Source organism: Pseudophryne corroboree, chromosome 4 (genome assembly GCF_028390025.1).
Source record: "Pseudophryne corroboree isolate aPseCor3 chromosome 4, aPseCor3.hap2, whole genome shotgun sequence".
In the NCBI taxonomy this organism is placed as follows: Eukaryota; Metazoa; Chordata; class Amphibia; order Anura; family Myobatrachidae; genus Pseudophryne; species Pseudophryne corroboree.
This window is the reverse complement of record NC_086447.1, coordinates 489,242,232-489,263,223: the sequence shown is the minus strand read 5'-3', so window position 1 is coordinate 489,263,223 and position 20,992 is coordinate 489,242,232. Positions and strand designations below refer to the sequence as shown.

General features: G+C 45.7%; 1 protein-coding gene across 6 annotated transcripts in view; it reads right to left on the bottom strand.

The window, feature by feature from the left end:
* FIG4 (FIG4 phosphoinositide 5-phosphatase) overlaps positions 1 to 20,992 on the bottom strand; it is a 665,438-nt gene that overhangs the window by 554,798 nt on the left and 89,648 nt on the right. For all 6 annotated transcript variants that reach the window (XM_063917119.1, XM_063917117.1, XM_063917120.1 and 3 more), the window contains exon 3: positions 1,104 to 1,202. In XM_063917119.1, the coding sequence (XP_063773189.1) occupies positions 1,104 to 1,202 (99 nt within the window). The remainder of the gene's footprint in view (positions 1 to 1,103; positions 1,203 to 20,992) is intronic.

Genomic DNA, 20,992 nt, shown 5'->3' with positions numbered 1-20,992 from the left:
AGCTTTTTATTCTGTGTAGGTCCAAGGTCTCAGTTTTGGCCTTACCTAACCTTATGCTATATTATGCTGCCTCTCACACATCTGGTGAGCTGGGTGGTGAATAAGAGGTACAACATTAGCTGCCATTTTTACCCCCTTTGCCTTCATTGCTGGTCCTAATATCACAACCTGTATCTGCTGGGACTGCACCACATATAAAGCAGGCTACCACAGCATGGCACTCCGTACTTGCTCTGTGGTTCAATGGCACCTTCTCCGAGCTGGGAAGGCTCAACTAAGATAATGCTTGGCTGGTGTAAGGGATCACCTCTATAGGTCAGATATTTCTGGATGGGCAATTTTCTGTGGGAGGAATTTTAACTCCTGTGCCCTATCTTCTATAGAGATCTGAAGCTTCCCCATGCTGTGCTATTGGGTGATTGGTCATGGATTGTATAGGTGTGTACCCATCTTTACCCTTGAAATTTAAATGGGAGGCCAAACCTGGGAGCATTCACTGATCAGGAGTAGGGACAGATTGTGGGCTGTGTAAAGAGATTCTTACCTGTGCCTTAGATATCAACAGTTAAAACTATAATGCAATTCTCATTTTTTGTTATGACCGCTTTACCACACTGTTTTAATTGTAATGTATTTGTTTCTTTTACTGCAAATTCAATAAAAATAACTTAATTTACGAAGACAATACAATATAACTATGGATAACTTTAAAACAACAATGCTGGAAGAATTTCAAAGCATTTTCCTTGCAAATCTGGTTGCATTTAAACATCACATGTATATCTCTGTGAATCCAATGGCACATCACGTGAACACCCATTCATCTACATTTGCATATTGGACACTCCAAACATTATAACTTGCTAAATGAGTCTTTTCTCTTTGTATCAGGCCCTGGCGAGGTAGGCCGAGCCTTTTAATGTATGCAAAACAGTGTGCACATCATGTCTTGATTTTGAAGTAACCTTTGCTTCATCCTACTTTCTATGCTTACTAAAAAACTATATATAGGAACATCAAGTAATGAATGAATTACAATTTGAACTGCAAATCATTTACACTACATTTTATCATACATGTATGTGAGCATGCATTGTACTCACCTTATCATCAATGATAACCAAATCCTTTGGCTCAGTCCGATCAATTTTAAAAACCCTGTATTTCGTTTCCGCATGATTACTCCCAACGATAAAATATCTCTAATTATAAAGATAAAAAAATTTGATTGAGCTCTTGTTTACAATAAAAACAAAACATTTATTTAAAACCATGAACTGATATATAGGATGATGGACTGGCTAAGCTGGATGGCTTTAGTGTGTCATAACTTTACATTCTATTACAGGTTGAGTATCCCTTATCCAAAATGCTTGGGACCAGAAGTATTTTGGATATCGGATTTTTCCGTATTTTGGAATAATTGCATACTATAATGAGATATCATGGCGATGGGACCTAAGTCTAAGCACAGAATGCATTTATGTTTCATATACACCTTATACACACAGCCTGATGGTCATTTTAGCCAATATTTGTAATAATTTTTTGCATTAAGCAAAGTGTCTACATTCACACAATTCATTTATGTTTCATATACACCTTATACACACAGCCTGAAGGTCATTTTAGCCAATATTTTTTAATAACTCTGTGTATTAAACAAAGTTTGTGTACATTGAGCCATCAGAAAACAAAGGTTTCACTATCTCAGCCTCACTCAAAAAAGTCCGTATTTCGGAATATTTGGATATGGGATACTCAACCTGTAACACTTATCACTTACTAATTTATTTAACACTATTTCTCCATTTTAATTACATCTCATTTTTGTATCACTTTTTCTATAGCTTCGGCTTCCTAACCCTAATTTATTAACACTATAGTTTTTCCACTGGTATGCTGCCATGGGCTTTCTGGCTTATGCTGATTTTTTGGGGTGCCACACCATGCACCTAGACATAGCGCTAGGGACCCCAAATATACAGAGAGGCCTTGACGTGACTTTGGGGCTTAGTCATACATTTGCGCAAATATATGTAACCGAGATCTCTGAATTCTAATATTGTGTGAGATTTAAATCTGGTTACTGTTATCATTCAGGGTGCTGGGGGAAACAAAATGCCTTTTTTTCTTATATAGGATGATGTACTACTCTCCATAAATTAAAAGGACCTTACAAGTTAAAAAGAAGCAACAGTTCCACACAGAACAGAGTACTTTTCTATGTGGGATGCGGTCAGGATCCCGATTCTGTGAATGCCGACGGATCCCAGATGTGAGATGAGGGTTTTAGTTATGGTTAGGCACTAAGGGTAGAGTTAGGGTTAGGCTACAGAGCGGGGGGCAGTTAGGGATAGATTGCGGGAGGAGTGGGTTAGAGGTGGAGGTAAAATACTTACCCGGAAGCTGTCGGATTCTCAGCATCAGGATTCCTTCTAAGGAAGCAGCAGCGATAGCTACTCCAACCACATCAGAATAAGCCCCATTTCAGCAAATAAGACACTCGGTGCGGCAGAGTTGTTCGGGACCTAGCATGCCAAGAGGGTCTATATTTGCCACAAAATGGGCAACAGTGTATGAGGACACATCAGTAGCAGAGCATCAGTAGCATAAAATTAAACATCTTGACACTCGGTGCGGCAGAGTTGTTCGGGACCTAGCATGCCAAGAGGGTCTATATTTGCCACAAAATGGGCAACAGTGTATGAGGACACATCAGTAGCAGAGCATCAGTAGCATAAAATTAAACATCTTGGATATTTTTTAACCTTATAATATACTGTATATAGGGTCATTCCAAATCCGTTCAACCAGGCATGTCTACCACCCATCTCAGATTTTTATGAAAATTTTTTAGTTAAGAGAGGATGGCAAAAAAACTAATTCTGGCAAATATCTTGACTGTCTGACAATTCGTTTATTATATATTGATTTTTCAAGTTTTTAAATTTCATGATTTCTTGCGTTAATTATGTATGCGGTACAACAATAATTGAACATTAACTTCATGATTTGTTTTTCTCCTTTATGACACAGAGTACCATGCTAATTTTTTGTGTGGTAGTAATGTATACCTTTGTTAAGCACATAAAAAAATTGGGATATCTAATGTTGATTGAACCATTGAACCTAGCGTTTTTAAGTATTTTTGAAAAATGTGCGTTTTTGCCATAACTCGAAACGTAAGGCAGATAAAGTGATTTGGTTTGGATTTTTGGATTGAGGAGGAAGAGTTCAATTTGGGGTGCAAATTTTGTGGTGAATCCTTAATAAACCTGTGATACTTCAAATAAACTGGATAAAGAAGCCGCAATTAGTAATAAATTTAATACATTGAAAAATCAATATTTAATAAACAAATTGTCAGACAGTTCAGATATTTGGCAGAAATAGTTGTTTTGACATCCTCTCTTAAAAACAAAAAAAACAAAAAACGGAAAAATCTGAGATGGGTGGTGGACATTTAATTTTTTGGGGGTGATTTGATGTGGAATGACCCTATATTCAGATTCCATAAGGCCTGTGTCACAGACACCTTTTTCTGTTTACAGGCCACACATAACTGAGACATACACCAGGAGCACATTGATGAATGGGCATGATCAAAAATGAGTAAGCCACTGACCGGCTCTCTCCTAATATGCCAAGATAGAAAACGCCTTGCTTCATTCATTCAAGATCCAAGGTTTTAGATCAACCATATTTTCTTTAAGGACAACAGACAGCTACAGAGCCTAAAGAACTGATATAAGACTTTGGACAGTCCCATGACGAATGAGAAGCTAATCATGGGATTTAATTAGGCTCCATACTTACTACGCATGGAAAAAGGGATCAGTATGAAATACCTACAATCAAAATCCCGACAGCAATTGATCGACAGTCAAAATCCCGACAAGGTCAAAATCCCGACATGGACAAAATACCGACATTTAAAATACCGACATTTAAAATACCGACATTTAAAATGTGAACAGGTCAAAAAGCCAACACAAGTTTTTCATTGTTTTTTGTGTGTATGTTGACATGGACACAATGTAAGTGTACCGAGTCTGCTCGCCATGCTTCGGGCACGGTGCATCGCTGCGCTCAGCACACTATTATATTCCCCCTCCAGGTCCACTGGGATGGTAAAATATGAACAAGTTGGTTTCAATGAAAAAAATCATGTCGACTTTTTGACCTGTCGACATTATAAATGACGGTATTTTGACCTTGTCAGTATTTTAAATGTCGGTATTTGACCATCAGTCATTTGCTGTCGGTATTTTGACCATCGGGATTTTGATTGTCTGTAAATTGACTGCATCCCTGGAAAAGGGCTTGTAGCCTCAGACCTTTACGCACAGAGATATTTAATTAAGGGGCTCAGTGGAAAAACAGAGTCACACGGCACAAAAATAAGATTTTAAACCTACCGGTAAATCTATTTCTCCTAGTCCGTAGAGGATGCTGGGGACTCCGTAAGGACCATGGGGTATAGACGGGCTCCGCAGGAGATAGGGCACCTAAAAAGATCTTTGACTATGGGTGTGCACTGGCTCCTCCCTCTATGCCCCTCTTCCAGACCTCAGTTAGAGAACTGTGCCCAGAGGAGATGGACAATACAAGGCAGGATTTAGCAATCTAAGGGCAAGATTCATACCAGCCCACACCAATCATACCATGTAACCTGGAACATACATAACCAGTTAACATGTGTGGAAGAGAGGAATAATCCAAAGTTCTCGGGCGCTTGGATATGGGGTGCTCTGTCAAGCAGCAACCATAAAAAACGGGAAGTCACTCCCACAAGAGATATACAAAAAAAGCAATTTAGGCTGCGCTATATTGTTTATATGAATAACAATAATATCTGATAATTCAATATTTAATTAAAAAAGAGTATATTTAATATAGGAATATAAACCATCAATGATAGTTCCAAATAATAACATTTAAAAAGTACACATGATAGAATCAATAAAACCAGGGTTACCCATAGGCCAGGAGTTCGGATGGTATTGAATTAGGAAAGTCCGTTCCAAATTTGTTCCCCTAGTAGTTAATATGTCCAGCAACTGCAGATTTTAAGAGGTGTATATATCCAAATTTATGGCTTTTACCGCTAGAGGATGTGTTGCTCCAAGATGGTAAATGATGAGCTCCTCATGCAGTGCGGTAGGCAAAGTTCGGCACTTCAGCCAAATGGCAGACACCTTCCGGTATGGATCTTTGTGCTGGAATGTGGTAGGGGATGGTCCAGACGTATCAGGCAAAGTTCCTGGCGTGGGTCCCTGTAACCTTGTTACAGGGACCCACGCCAGGAACTTTGCCTGATACGTCAGGACCACCCCCTACCACATTCCAGCACAAAGATCCATACCGGAAGGTGTCTGCCATTTGGCTGAAGTGCCGAACTTTGCCTACCGCACTGCATGAGGAGCTCATCATTTACCATCTTGGAGCAACACATCCTCTAGCGGTAAAAGCCATAAATTTGGATATATACACCTCTTAAAATCTGCAGTTGCTGGACATATTAACTACTAGGGGAACAAATTTGGAACGGACTTTCCTAATTCAATACCATCCGAACTCCTGGCCTATGGGTAACCCTGGTTTTATTGATTCTATCATGTGTACTTTTTAAATGTTATTATTTGGAACTATCATTGATGGTTTATATTCCTATATTAAATATACTCTTTTTTAATTAAATATTGAATTATCAGATATTATTGTTATTCATATAAACAATATAGCGCAGCCTAAATTGCTTTTTTTGTATAACCAGTTAACAGTATGAACAAAAACAACAGTAACTGTCCAAGACCGATGTCAACTGTAACATAACCCTTATGTAAGCAACAACTATATACAAGTCTTGCAGAGTTTCCGCACTGGGACGGGCGCCCAGCATCCTCTACGGACTAGGAGAAATAGATTTACCGGTAGGTTTAAAATCTTATTTTCTCTTACGTCCTAGAGGATGCTGGGGACTCCGTAAGGACCATGGGGTTTATACCAAAGCATCCAATCGGGCGGGAGAGTGCGGACGACTCTGCAGCACCGACTGAGCAAACGCTAGGTCCTCATCAGCCAGGGTATCAAACTTGTAGAATTTAGCAAAAGTGTTTGACCCCGACCAAGTCGCCGCTCGGCAAAATTGTAAAGCCGAGACGCCTCGGGCAGCCGCCCAAGAAGAGCCCACCTTCCTAGTGGAATGGGCCTTAACCGAATTTGGTACCGGCAATCCAGCCGTAGAGTGAGCCTGCTGAATCGTATTACAGATCCAGCGAGCAATAGTCTGCTTTGAAGCAGGAGCGCCAATCTTATTGGCCGCATACAGGACAAACAGAGCCTCTGTTTTCCTAATTCTAGCCGTCCTGGCTACATAAATTTTTAAGGCCCTGACTACGTCCAGGGATCTGGAATCCTCCAGGTCACCGGTAGCCACAGGCACCACTATAGGTGGATTCATATGGAACGACGAAACCACTTTTGGCAAAAATTGCGGACGTGTCCTCAATTCAGCTCGATCCACATGAAAAATCAAGTAGGGGCTCTTGTGTGATAGAGCCGCCAATTCTGACACTCGCCTTGCTGATGCTAAGGCCAACAACATTACCACCTTCCAGGTAAGAAATTTCAACTCAACCTTGTTAAGCGGTTCAAACCAGTGTGATTTTAGGAACTGCAACACCACGTTCAGGTCCCATGGTGCCACTGGAGGCACAAAAGGGGGCTGGATGTGCAGCACTCCCTTTACAAGCTTCTGGACTTCTGGAAGAGAAGCCAATTCCTTCTGAAAGAAAATCGAGAGGGCCGAAATCTGTACCTTAATCGAGCCTAATTTCAGGCCCATATCCACTCCTGTCTGTAGGAAGTGGAGAAGACGACCCAAATGAAAATCTTCCGTAGGTGCATTCTTGGTCTCACACCAAGACACAAACTTTCGCCAGATACGGTGATAATGTTTTATCGTCACCTCCTTCCTAGCCTTTATTAAAGTAGGGATGACTTCTTCCGGAATCCCCTTTTTTGCTAGGATTCGGCGTTCAACCGCCATGCCGTCAAACGTAACCGCGGTAAGTCTAAAATACACAGGGCCCCTGCTGCAACAGGTCTTCCCTCAGAGGAAGAGGCCAGGGGTCTCCTGTGAGCATCTCTTGTAGTTCCGAGTACCAAGCCCTTCGAGGCCAGTCTGGGACAACGAGTATCGTCTGTACTCTTCTTCGTCTTATGATCCTCAACACTTTCGTGATGAGAGGAAGAGGAGGGAACACGTAGACCGATTCGAACACCCACGGTGTTACCAGTGCGTCTACTGCTACTGCCTGAGGGTCCCGAGACCTGGCGCAATACCTCCGAAGTTTTTTGTTGAGGCGTGACGCCATCATGTCTATTTGAGGAGTTCCCCAAAGACGTGTTACGTCTGCAAAGACTTCTTGATGAAGTCCCCACTCTCCTGGATGGAGATCGTGTCTGCTGAGGAAGTCTGCTTCCCAGTTGTCCACTCCCGGAATGTAGACAGCAGACAAAGCGCCTTCATGATTTTCCGCCCAGTGAAGGATCCTTGTGGCTTCCGCCATCGCGACTCTGCTTCTTGTCCCGCCTTGGCGGTTCACATGAGCCACTGCTGTGAGATTGTCTGATTGAATCAGAACCGGAAGGTTTCGAAGAAAACTCTCCGCTTGTCGAAGGCCGTTGTAAATGGCCCTGAGTTCCAACACATTGATGTGTAGACAGGACTCCTGGTCTGACCAAAGACCCTGAAAAGTCTTTCCCTGTGTGACCGCTCCCCATCCTCGGAGGCTCGCGTCCGTGGTAACCAGGAACCAGTCCTGAATCCCGAACCGGCGACCCTCCAGCAGGTGAGCACTTTGCAACCACCACAGGAGGGACACTCTGGTTCCTGGGGACAGAGTTATTTTCCGATGTAAATGCAGATGGGACCCGGACCACTTGTCCAGAAGGTCCCATTGAAAAGTCCTTGCATGGAACCTTCCGAAGGGAATGGCCTCGTAGGCCGCCACAATTTTCCCCAGAACTCGAGTGCATTGGTGAACTGACACCCTTTTCGGTTTTAGCAGGTCTCTGACCATGTTCTGGATGTCTTGGGCTTTCTCTATTGGGAGGAAGACCTTCATTTGTTCCGTATCCAGTATCATACCTAGGAACGGTAGTCGAGTTGTCGGAATCAACTGTGACTTCGGTAGATTTAGAATCCAACCGTGTTGCTGGAGCACTCTCAGAGAGAGCGCCACACTGCTCAGCAATTTCTCTCTTGATCTCGCTTTTATCAGGAGATCGTCCAAGTATGGGATAATTGTGACTCCATGCTTGCGCAGGACCACCATCATTTCCGCCATTATCTTGGTGAAAATCCTCGGGGCCGTGGAAAGTCCAAACGGCAACGTCTGAAATTGGTAATGACAATCCTGTACAGCGAATCTCAGGTATTCCTGATGGGGGGCATATATGGGGACATGAATGTACGCATCCTTTATGTCCAGAGACACCATAAACTCCCCCTCCTCCATGTTGGCTATTATTGCTCTGAGAGATTCCATTTTGAATTTGAATCTTTTTATGTACAGGTTTAGGGATTTCAGATTCAAAATCGGTCTGACCGTACCGTCCAGTTTCGGGACCACAAATAGGGTTGAATAGTAACCTCTTCCCTGCTGGTGCAGGGGAACCTTGATGATCACTTGCTGTATACACAGCGTTTGAATTGCAGCTAACACTACATCCCTTTCCGATGTGGAAGCTGGTAGGGCAGATTTGAAAAATCGGCGCGGGGGCACCTCCTCGAATTCCAATTTGTAACCCTGGGAAACTATTTCCAACACCCAGGGATTCAGGTCCGAACTGACCCAGGCCTGACTGAAAAGTCGAAGACGTGCCCCCACCGGTGCGGACTCTCTCATGGGAGTCCCAGCGTCATGCTGTGGGTTTTGGAGCAGCCTGGGAGGACTTTTGTTCTTGGGCACCTGACGAAGCAGGTGCTCTCTTGCCTCTGCCCTTACCTCTGGCGAGGAAAGAGGATCCCCGACCTCTTTAGGACTTGTGCGACCGAAAGGACTGCATCTGATAGGGTGTTGCTTTCTTTTGCTGTTGGGGAATATATGGTAAAAAAATTGATTTACCTGCTGTAGCTGTGGAAACCAGGTCCGTCAGCCCATCCCCAAACAATACATCTCCCTTATAGGGTAGTACTTCCATATGTTTTTTGGAATCCGCATCACATCAAATTGATCTGTCAGCTCATCTGTCCAAGCTGCAATTGCGCTACACACCCATGCCGACGCAATCGTCGGTCTTAACACAGCACCCGTATGAGAATAAATACCCTTTAAGGTAGTTTCTTGCCTGCGATCTGCAGGGTCCTTAAGGGCCGCTGTGTCAGGAGACGGTAGCGCCACTTTCTTGGACAAGCGCGTCAATGCCAAATATGAGGAATATTGCTGCCCGTGGGGGGCGATTCCCAAATCTCCCTGTCCTGCTTTGGGAAAGGGTATGCCATAAAAATTCTTTTGGGGATCTGCGGTCTCTTATCCGGAGTCTCCCAAGCTTTTTCAAAGAACTCATTTAATTCATGAGATGTGGGAAAATTAATAATCTGTTTCTTTTCCTTAAACGTGTACCCTTGTGTCGGGGACCGAGGGTTCATCCACAATATGCAACACATCCCTTATTACCACAATCATACACTGAATGGTTTTAGTCACCCTAGGGTGCAATTTTACTTCATCATAGTCGACACTGGAATCAGAATCCGTGTCGGTAGTAGTGTCTTGTGTTAAGGGACGCTTTTGAGACCCCGACGGGCCCTGTGAGTCGGTCCAATCTGAGGATTGACCGCCTGATGTCCCCCCTAAACCAGCCTTATCAAGCCTTTTATGTAAAGATGCCACACTTGCATGCAACGTATGCCACATATCCATCCAATCTGGAGTCGGCACAACCGACGGGGACACACCCCTCATTTGCTCCACCTCCTCCTTGGAGAAGCCTTCCGCCTCAGACATGTCGACACACACGTACCGACACCCCACACACACAGGGAGTTACCTATAAGGGGACAAAACCCCAACCAGGCCCTTAGGTGAGACAGAGATAGAGTATGCCAGCACACACCCAGCGCTTAAAAACACTGGACTATATGACCAGATAGCGCTGTTATATGTAAATAATTGTAATCTCCACTCACTGCGTCGCCAAAGTGCCCCCCTCCTCTTTTTTCCAGCCTGTGAAGCTCAGCAGGGGAGAGAACAGGGAGCCAGCGTTTCCTCGTGCAGTCTCTGTGGAGAAAATGGCGCTGGTTAGTGCTGAGGATCAAGCCCCGCCCACCCGACGGCGGGCTTCGGTCCCATCAACTTTCTATAAAAAAATGGCGGGGGTTACCGGATTTACTGTGCCACAGCCTAATCCATACTTATCAATGCCAAATATGAGGAATATTGCTGCCCAGGGCGCCCCCCCCCCCCCCCCCCTGCGCCCTGCACCCTTCAGTGTCTGCTTGTGTGTGTGACTGGGAGCAATGGCGCGCAGCTTACCGCTGCGCGCTTACCTCATGAAGATCTGATGTCTTCTGCCGCCTGATGTCTTCTTTGCCTTCTCATACTCACCCGGCTTCTATCTTCGGCATCTGTGAGGATGACGGCGGCGCGGCTCCGGGACGAACCCCAGGTGAGACCTGTGTTCCGACTCCCTCTGGAGTTGATCGTGTCCAGTAGCCTTAGAAGCAGTGCCCAACTTAACAAGCCAGCTCTGCTTCTCTCTCCTCGGTCCCACGATGCAGGGAGCCTGTTGCCAACAGGACTCCCTGAAAATAAAAAACCTAACAAAATTCTTTTTCCACAGAAAACTCTGGAGAGCTCTCTGCAGTACACCCATTCTCCTCTGGGCACAAGATCTAACTGAGGTCTGGAGGACGGGCATAGAGGGAGGAGCCAGTGCACACCCATAGTCAAAGTTCTTTTTAGGTGCCCTATCTCCTGCGGAGCCCGTCTATACCCCATGGTCCTTACGGAGTCCCCAGCATCCTCTAGGACGTAAGAGAAATAACTTTGTTACTTTCCAACTAGATACAATATCCGGGATTTGTACTTTGCTGCTGGTGAAATAGGCACATGTCACTATGTTAGATAGTGAGTATCTAGCCAAGATAGTGGAGTAGACGCTAGATGGCAGAAGCTACTTGATTGCAGGAGAAATGTAAAAATCCATGTAGATGCGGCATGTTTCTCTTTTCCGCTGAGCTCCTCAATTACAAGCCCTTTTCCTTGCATGGTACTTTCCGTGTCTAACGCCCGTTAACCCACAGATTTCCTGGGATACGTGCCTGGAACTATGGTTAGTGCGTTTGTGTCAGCAAGAGTAAGTGCAGAATAGGCTACTTACCACAGATTTCTGTTCGAGGCTCCACAGTGGGTGAACAGAAACCTGCATTAAATGCAGCCTGCAGGATGCCACAGACTGCAATTGAATAGCCCAGGGACGGACTGGGGCTGTAACAGAGCCCTGGCATTCTACTATGTACACGTGCAGCGATACGGGGAGTTGTCACGTCTCATGGAGGTGTGCTGCGAGTCATGCGGGCCTATCTGAGCACTGGGAGTTGGACCTGCTCAGCCAGCCCCCATCTCTATGTATACCATGCAGAGTTGTCAGGAAGGCCAGTCCAACCCTGGAAAAAGCCAGGCACTGCTTTCAGGCTAATTGAAGCTTCAAGAATAACTAAATTAGGCCTTAATAAACAAGTCTACACAAAAGCTCAATTCGCTACACAACAGAAACATCCATAATAGATACATAGGATAGTACAATGTTACCACTAATTTCAAACTCATGGAACATTTGATTGCTGAATGAGGTGCTCTCATCAGCCTGAAAACCCATAGAAAGACTTTTTCCATCACTTCCCTGTGACTAGGTGCGCTTATCGCCGAGAGTGTCTACGTCCAGCCGGGCTCCCGCGACAGAGGCGCGCCCCATTCTCTTGAATGGAGAACGTCTCCATCTGGGCGGGCGCACGCGCCCGGACGGAGACGCTCAGAATGAGAGCGTCTCTGTGCACTGCCGGCATGACTAAGCGGGCGGATCGCATAGTCACGCCGAGAGTGCATGTTTGCGATATAGCCGACTCCGATGAGCATCTGTTTATCAGTGTGTGGCAAATCTACAGCATACACTTTCAGATCTGTTCTCCCTCTTCATACTCTAAACACTTTGTCTCTTTTCTCACATGTTTACTTTAAACAGCAGATTTTAGAAATCTGCCCCACCTGCAGTGCAACATTGTTTGGCCAAGGTGCACAGTTACTTGCTGTGCTTTGCTTTAAGCAGGGTACACACAAAGCAAACGGCCAATATACTGCGAGCCTGTCGGCGAGTGTTTACACCTGAAATGTCTGACGACGCCGTTCACAGACATACTGTATCGTGTCGGCTGTGCAGCACAGCCAATGGGCGATATATAGATGTAGCATGCTCATATTACTGCATTGTGGCATCATGGCATGCTGCATGGCATGTCAGGTGGCAAATATTCACGGCCGTGTTGCAGCATGCTGCATTGCAGGAAGATGAGCATGGCTACATCTGTATCTAAAAGATACAGTATATTGGTGCATCTGGTTGTGTGTATGGCCCGCCCTGCTAGATGAGAGTACCAGCACATCGATCAGCCAATCAACAAGCATATATACTTACCTAAATTGGCCGCTCTGTCAGCGCGACGGATAGTCCACTGACATGTCTTTCAGGTGTGTACCCAGCCTTACTCCCATCTCAGAATCAAGCCCAGTGGTCTGTACAACTGGATAATGATAAGACGTCTCTTCATCAGTCAGTCTTTGATTAAAGGCATGTGGACCTTCTATTTTTCTTTCATTTTTCTTTTACAGTGGTGCTTATACATTTTAGCTCCAGCACGGATTGTTTTTAGGACTCGTTTACTAATGCTTGAAGGGATTTTTCTGGGTGAAGCAAGCATGTGAAAGTCATTCTAAACCTACTGTAGATAATATAATAATTAGTCCTACTGCCTGCAAGCATTTAGAGCTAGTGTAACTCAGACTGAAGGATAACAGCAGTGCTGGCTGTGTGAGCAGCAGACACGTGTATGGTTTAGCTGTTGGCTACAGGAGAAGTATATTAATCTTGTGGTCAATTTGTATATTGATTTGTTTCTACAAAATGAACACATGGAGTTAAGATTTAACACTAGCGGGTATATTAAGCAACATTTATTTTTACTAAAATAATGTGAAAAAGGGTGTTTTCACACCATTTCACATTATTTTAGTATCATCTAAATGTACTAATGGGCAACTGGAGGAAAATGTTAAAAAATTTACCCCAAGACCTTAAATTCACATTTTATTAGTAATCAGATCGTATTTCCCACACTTGTAATAGGAAATGCAACTTACCTGAGTTAACTGGGAAAAAAAATAATTGTAAAAAAAATACCGAAGGGAGCCCTGAGATAATAACACTATCTTCAGATAGCGTTACCCAGGATTTCCTCTGGTTGCCCTGCCACTGCACAGCTTTCTCTGCCTGCTGGCAGTGAAGACTGAGTTCAAAGATGCTGCTTGTGAACAGCAATGTGTGTCCGAGAGACACATAGGCTGATCACTATTTAAAAAAATGCAGCGCACATGATCAGATGACCAGCTGCCCTCCTGCATCACTGGTCCTGTCTGCAGATAAGTATAGGTGTAGGGGGAGGGGGGTTGTTGCAGCGGGGTAGCCAGCGGCACATGTGCGGTCACATACTCAGGGCATTTTTCACAAATGATACCCTGGGCAGTTCGGCGAGAGGATTCGCAGGGACAGAGTTTTCTCACAAGCTCTGTCCCTGCATGCGATAACTGATACATCTCTGCGATGTATCCAATTATCACATAGCGGCTTTGGGTGAATTTATCACATCCCATCCGCACCTGAGATGCAAATTGTGATAAATATGCCCCTAAGTGCAATGACTACTGGTAAAGGGTGAGAGCTAAACAATACATGGCACCAATATTGGACACCATGGTTGTCACCGGCACCATGGTCTAATGATGGCAGCACACTCTGGAGTTAAGGTGGGTACACACCAGGGACGTGCGGTGAGCTAAATGGCCCAGGAGGCACTGGCTAACCCCAGAGCCAGATTTACATGCAATATATGAGCCAAAGGGTACATCTGGTCATTATACACAGGTGCAGCATCATAAACTCCTGGAAATCTGGTGAGTTTTGGTTAGAGATGTGTGGAAAGGATACACAGCTGAGGCACTGCCTCCCCTGCCATAGACTTTTTATTCCAGAGTTTGGGCTATAAAAATTATTAGAATAATGCAAAGAAGATATTTCAAACAAATTATCAGTATTTTTAATATATTTTATTCAGTCAAACTCTGGTTTAAACGTAAGTATGACAGGAAAGGCTCTGCCTCACCCCACCGCACGTCACTGGTACACACTGGTAGATATATCTGCCGATCAATTGATCGGCAGATATATCTGTGGACGGATCGGGCAGTGTGCTGTGTATACACACTGCCCGATCCGTCGGGGACTGACGTCATGAACTGGGCAGGCGTGTACACACGCCCGCCCAGTTCAGCTGTCAATCACCGCCGGCCGCCCGTACACACACAGCGACGCGCCAATATATCAGTAGATATATTGGCCGTCGGCTGTGCTGTGGGGCCGACGCGATACATCTGTGAACGACGGAGTTCACAGACGTATCGCCCGTACACACTGGCCGACGGACCCGCAATATATCGGCCGTTCAAGAGAACGGCAGATATATCGGCCAGTGTGTACCCACTTTTACTCATTGTTACATTTATAAAATTGCCTTCATAAATATGGCATCTCCAGAATGAGAGATTATAAAAAAGGTGCATAGGACAGAAGGGGTTAAAGGTGTTAATAACTCTGCTTGCAGAAAGTAGGTTTCCTTAAAGTGCATTTGTTTTTGTATTTGTCACTTTATGTCCTTGCAATGCTCATCTGTCAATGAAATCATTGTATTACAATAAAACAGCATTATTGCAGGGCGCAATGGCAGGAGGTGTGGCTCACATAATGGCCGAGAATAGACAAATGAAGCTAGACCCATCCATCTAATGCAGCCTAGACAGACAAATAACAAAAACCTATTTTGTATTCCCTTATATTGGGCAAGCATTTTATTTTATTATCAGAAGAAAGATATGCTTGTACAAAATCAAGCAGTGTCACCTTTGATGCTTTAAACCAGTAAATGCCGGAAACAAAATGAGCAGAAAACGCTATTTAGACAAAACTGAATAATGAAATGAAAAGTGTCCTTGCACTTTGGTGGCCCCATGATCCAAGGTGTACTCTGCAACAAAAGTAGAATGCTACTCAAAATGAATTGATGAAAGACACGGTGAAGATGCTCTATCGACAGCCATCAGGACAACTTGATCCTTATTCTATATGTGCAATACACATGCTGTTAAAGTTCTGAACAGCATGAGACCAACAGCTGATGCAAAGTGTTGATTTATTGGAAGTTGCCCTTGTTGTTCTGCTCCTTCAACCAATTAACTCCGTTGTAGCTCAGTGGGGGGTAGTACAGAAAATAATAATGTTAAAAGACTGAGAAAACATGGAAAGCCATGTTTAAGTCACAATAGAGGTCTATGGATAAGAAGATATGACAAATTAAAAAATAACAGTTGTCATTTTAAAACATAATTAATGTGTACCTAAATAATTATTATTAAATCCAATGTAATATTTGTGATCAAACTTTGTATGTTATATTATTATGTATATTTTGGAGGCAGGTGTGTCCATATTGCTTGCTTGGAAATAAATGTAGATTTGTCCGCACAGCACCAATTCTACCTGCTTGTGAAAGCATCTACCATCACTATCAGCGCACAACTGCACAAGCCTCTCCTTGGTGCAAGAGATCTGTCTGATATAGAGCCTTATTCAGATTTGTTAGCAAACCAAATAAGTTAGCAGTTGGGCAAAACTATGGGCAGTGCCGTTTCTTGCAGCGGGCGAGCCGTGCAACCACACGGAGTGCCCGCCGCGGCACTTTGCGGGTCCCTGTTTTCCCCTCTTCCCGAGTGCTCCTGCTCGGGGGCAGGAGTTTCGCGGAATGATGCGGTTGCGTCGTGACGTCACAACGCAATTGTGTCATTCCGCGAAACTCCGCCCCCCGAGCAGGAGCACTCGGGAAGAGGAGGGGGAGCCAAGCTGGAAAGAGGAGGCGGCGGCCCGATCCGAGGAGCGGGAAGATCCTCTTCATATGTAAGTTGTCTCTCTCTCTCCCCCTCTCCCTTCCTTCCCCCCCCACTTGACACTTGCCTGCCGTACTGTATAGAATGGGGACACCTGCCTGCCGTACTGTGTAAAATGGGGACACTTGCCTGCTGCACTGTGTAAAATGGGTACTCTTGCCTGCCGCAATGTGTAAAAATAAGAATTTACTCACCGGTAATTCTATTTCTCGTAGTCCGTAGTGGATGCTGGGAACTCCGTAAGGACCATGGGGAATAGCGGGCTCCGAAGGAGGCTGGGCACTCTAGAAAGATTTATGACTACCTGGTGTGCACTGGCTCCTCCCACCATGACCCTCCTCCAAGCCTCAGTTAGGACACTGTGCCCGGACGAGCTGACATAATAAGGAAGGAGTTTGAATCCCGGGTAAGACTCATACCAGCCACACCAATCACACCGTACAACTCGTGATACTATATCCAGTTTGACAGTATGAAAACAACTGAGCCTCTCAACAGATGGCTTAATAATAACCCTTTAGTTAGCAATAACTATGTACAAGTATTGCAGACAATCCGCACTTGGGATGGGCGCCCAGCATCCACTACGGACTACGAGAAATAGAATTACTGGTGAGTAAATTCTTATTTTCTCTGACGTCCTAGTGGATGCTGGGAACTCCGTAAGGACCTTGGGGATTATACCAAAGCTCCCAAACGGGCGGGAGAGTGCGGATGACTCTGCAGCACCGAATGAGAGAACTCAAGGTCCTCCTCAGCCAGGGTATCAAATTTGTAGAATTTTGCAAACGTGTTTGCCCCTGACCAAGTAGCTGCTCGGCAAAGTTGTAAAGCCGAGACCCCTCGGGCAGCCGCCCAAGATGAGCCCACCTTCCTTGTGGAATGGGCATTGACAGATTTTGGCTGTGGTATGCCTGCCACAGAATGTGCAAGCTGAATTGTACTACAAATCCAGCGAGCAATAGTCTGCTTAGAAGCAGGAGCACCCAGCTTGTTGGGTGCATACAGGATAAACAGCGAGTCAGATTTTCTGACTCCAGCCGTCCTGGAAACATATATTTTCAAGGCCCTGACAACGTCCAGTAACTTGGAGTCCTCCAAATCCCTAGTAGCCGCAGGCACCACAATAGGCTGGTTCAGGTGAAACGCTGACACCACCTTAGGGAGAAACTGGGGACGAGTCCTCAATTCTGCCCTATCCATATGGAAATTCAGATAAGGGCTTTTACATGATAAAGCCGCCAATTCTGACACTCGCCTGGCTGAAGCCAAGGCCAATAACATGACCACTTTCCACGTGAGATATTTTAGATCCACGGTTTTTAGTGGCTCAAACCAATGTGATTTTAAGAAACTCAACACCACGTTGAGATCCCAAGGTGCCACAGGAGGAACAAACGGGGGCTGAATATGCAGCACTCCTTTCACAAATGTCTGAACTTCAGGTACTGAAGCTAGTTCTTTTTGAAAGAAAATCGACAGAGCCGAGATCTGTACTTTAATGGAGCCTAGTTTTAGGCCCATATTCACTCCTGCTTGCAGGAAATGCAGAAATCGACCCAGCTGAAATTCCTCTGTTGGGGCCTTTTTTGCCTCGCACCATGCAACATATTTCCGCCATATGCGGTGATAATGCTTTGCCGTAACATCTTTCCTGGCTTTAATAAGCGTAGGAATGACTTCTTCCGGAATACCCTTTTCCTTCAGGATCCGGCGTTCAACCGCCATGCCGTCAAACGCAGCCGCGGTAAGTCTTGGAACAGACAGGGCCCCTGCTGTAGCAGGTCCTGTCTGAGCGGTAGAGGCCACGGGTCCTCTGAGAGCATCTCTTGAAGTTCCGGGTACCACGCTCGTCTTGGCCAATCAGGAACCACGAGAATTGTGTTTCCTCCTCGCTTTCTTATTATTCTCAATACCTTTGGTATGAGAGGCAGAGGAGGGAACACATAAACCGACTGGTACACCCATGGTGTCACTAGAGCGTCCACAGCTATCGCCTGAGGGTCCCTTGACCTGGCGCAATATCTTTTCAACTTTTGTTGAGGCGGGACGCCATCATGTCCACCTGTGGTTTTTCCCAACGGTTTACCAGCATCTGGAAAACTTCTGGATGAAGTCCCCACTCTCCCGGGTGGAGGTCGTGTCTGCTGAGGAAGTCTGCTTCCCAGTTGTCCACTCCCGGAATGAACACTGCTGACAGTGCTAGAACATGATTCTCCGCCCATCGGAGAATTCTTGTGGCTTCTGCCATCGCCATCCTGCTTCTTGTGCCTCCCTGTCGATTTACATGGGCGACTGCCGTGATGTTGTCTGACTGGATCAGCACCGGCTGGTGTAGGAGCAGGGATTTTGCCTGACTTAGGGCATTGTAAATGGCCCTTAGTTCCAGAATATTTATGTGAAGGGAAGTCTCCTGACTCGACCATAGTCCTTGGAAATTTCTTCCCTGTGTGACTGCCCCCCAGCCTCGAAGGCTGGCATCCGTGGTCACCAGGACCCAGTCCTGTATGCCGAACCTGCGGCCCTCTAGAAGATGGGCACTCTGCAGCCACCACAGTAGAGACACCCTGGTTCTTGGAGACAGGGTTATTAAGCGATGCATCTGAAGATGCGATCCGGACCATTGGTCCAACAGGTCCCACTGAAAGATTCTGGCATGGAACCTGCCGAAGGGAATTGCTTCGTAAGAAGCTACCATCTTTCCCAGGACCCGCGTGCAGTGATGCACCGATACCCGTTTTGGTTTCAGGAGGTCTCTGACTGGAGATGACAACTCCCTGGCTTTCTCCTCCGGGAGAAACACTTTTTTCTGGACTGTATCCAGAATCATACCCAGGAACAGTAGCCGTGTCGTCGGAACCAGCTGTGACTTTGGGATATTCAGAATCCAGCCGTGCTGGTGCAGCACTTCCTGAGATAGTGCTACTCCCACCAACAACTGTTCCTTGGACCTCGCCTTTATTAGGAGATCGTCCAAGTACGGGATAATTAAAACTCCCTTTTTTCGAAGGAGTATCATCATTTCCGCCATAACCTTGGTAAATACCCTCGGTGCCGTGGACAGTCCAAACGGCAGCGTCTGGAATTGGTAATGGCAATCCTGTACCACAAATCTGAGGTACTCCTGGTGAGGATGATAAATGGGGACATGCAAGTAAGCATCCTTGATGTCCAGGGATACCATGTAATCCCCCTCGTCCAGGCTTGCAATAACCGCCCTGAGCGATTCCATCTTGAACTTGAATTTTTTTATGTATGTGTTCAAGGATTTCAAATTTAAAATGGGTCTCACCGAACCATCCGGTTTCGGCACCACAAATAGTGTGGAATAGTAACCCCGGCCTTGTTGAAGTAGGGGTACCTTGATTATCACCTGCTGGGAATACAGCTTGTGAATTGCCGTTAGCACCGCCTCCCTGTCTGAGGGAGCAATCGGCAAGGCAGATTTTAGGAACCGGTGGGGTGGAGACGCCTCGAATTCCAGTTTGTACCCCTGAGATACTATTTGAAGGATCCAAAGATCCACCTGTGAGCGAGCCCACTGATCGCTGAAATTCTTGAGGCGTCCCCCCACCGTACCTGGCTCCGCCTGTGGAGCCCCACCGTCATGCGGCGGACTTGGAAGAGGAAGCGGGGGAGGACTTTTGCTCCTGGGAACCTGCTGTTTGTTGCAGCCTTTTTCCCCTACCTCTGCCTCTGGACAGAAAAGACCCGCCTTTTCCACGCTTGTTTTTCTGGGTCCGAAAGGACTGAACCTGATAAAACGGCGCCTTCTTAGGCTGTGAGGGGACATGGGGTAAAAATGCTGACTTCCCAGACGTTGCTGTGGAAACTAGGTCTGAGAGACCATCCCCAAATAATTCCTCACCCTTATATGGCAAAACTTCCATGTGCCTTTTAGAATCTGCATCTCCTGTCCACTGGCGAGTCCATAAGCCTCTCCTAGCAGAAATGGACAATGCACTTACTTTAGATGCCAGCCGGCAGATTTCCCTCTGTGCATCTCTCATATATAAGACTGAGTCTTTGATATGGTCTATGGTTAGCAGGATCGTGTCTCTGTCTAATGTGTCAATATTTTCTGACAGTTTATCTGACCACGCAGCGGCAGCACTGCACATCCATGCTGACGCAATAGCTGGCCTAAGTATAATGCCTGAGTGTGTATATACAGACTTCAGGATAGCCTCCTGCTTTCTATCAGCAGGTTCCTTGAGGGCGGCCGTATCCGGAGACGGTAGTGCCACCTTTTTAGACAAACGTGTGAGCGCTTTATCCACCTTAGGAGGTGTTTCCCAACGTGACCTATCCTCTGGCGGGAAAGGGAACGCCATTAGTACCTTCTTAGGATTCACCAATTTTTTATCAGAGAAAGCCCACGCTTCTTCACACACTTCATTTAATTCATCTGATGGGGGGAAAACTACGGGTAGTTTTTTCTCCCCAAACATAATACCCTTCTTTGTGGTACCTGTATTTATATCAGAAATGTGTAACACCTCTTTCATTGCCTCAATCATGCAGTGAATGGCCTTAGTGGGCATCAGGTTAGACTCATCGTCGTCGACACTGGTGTCAGTATCAGTGTCGACATCTGGGTCTGCGGTCTGAGGTAGCGGGCGTTTTAGAGCCCCTGATGACCTGTGAGACGCCTGGACAGGCACGAGCCGAGAAGTCGGCTGTCCCACATTTGGCATGTCGTCAAATTTCTT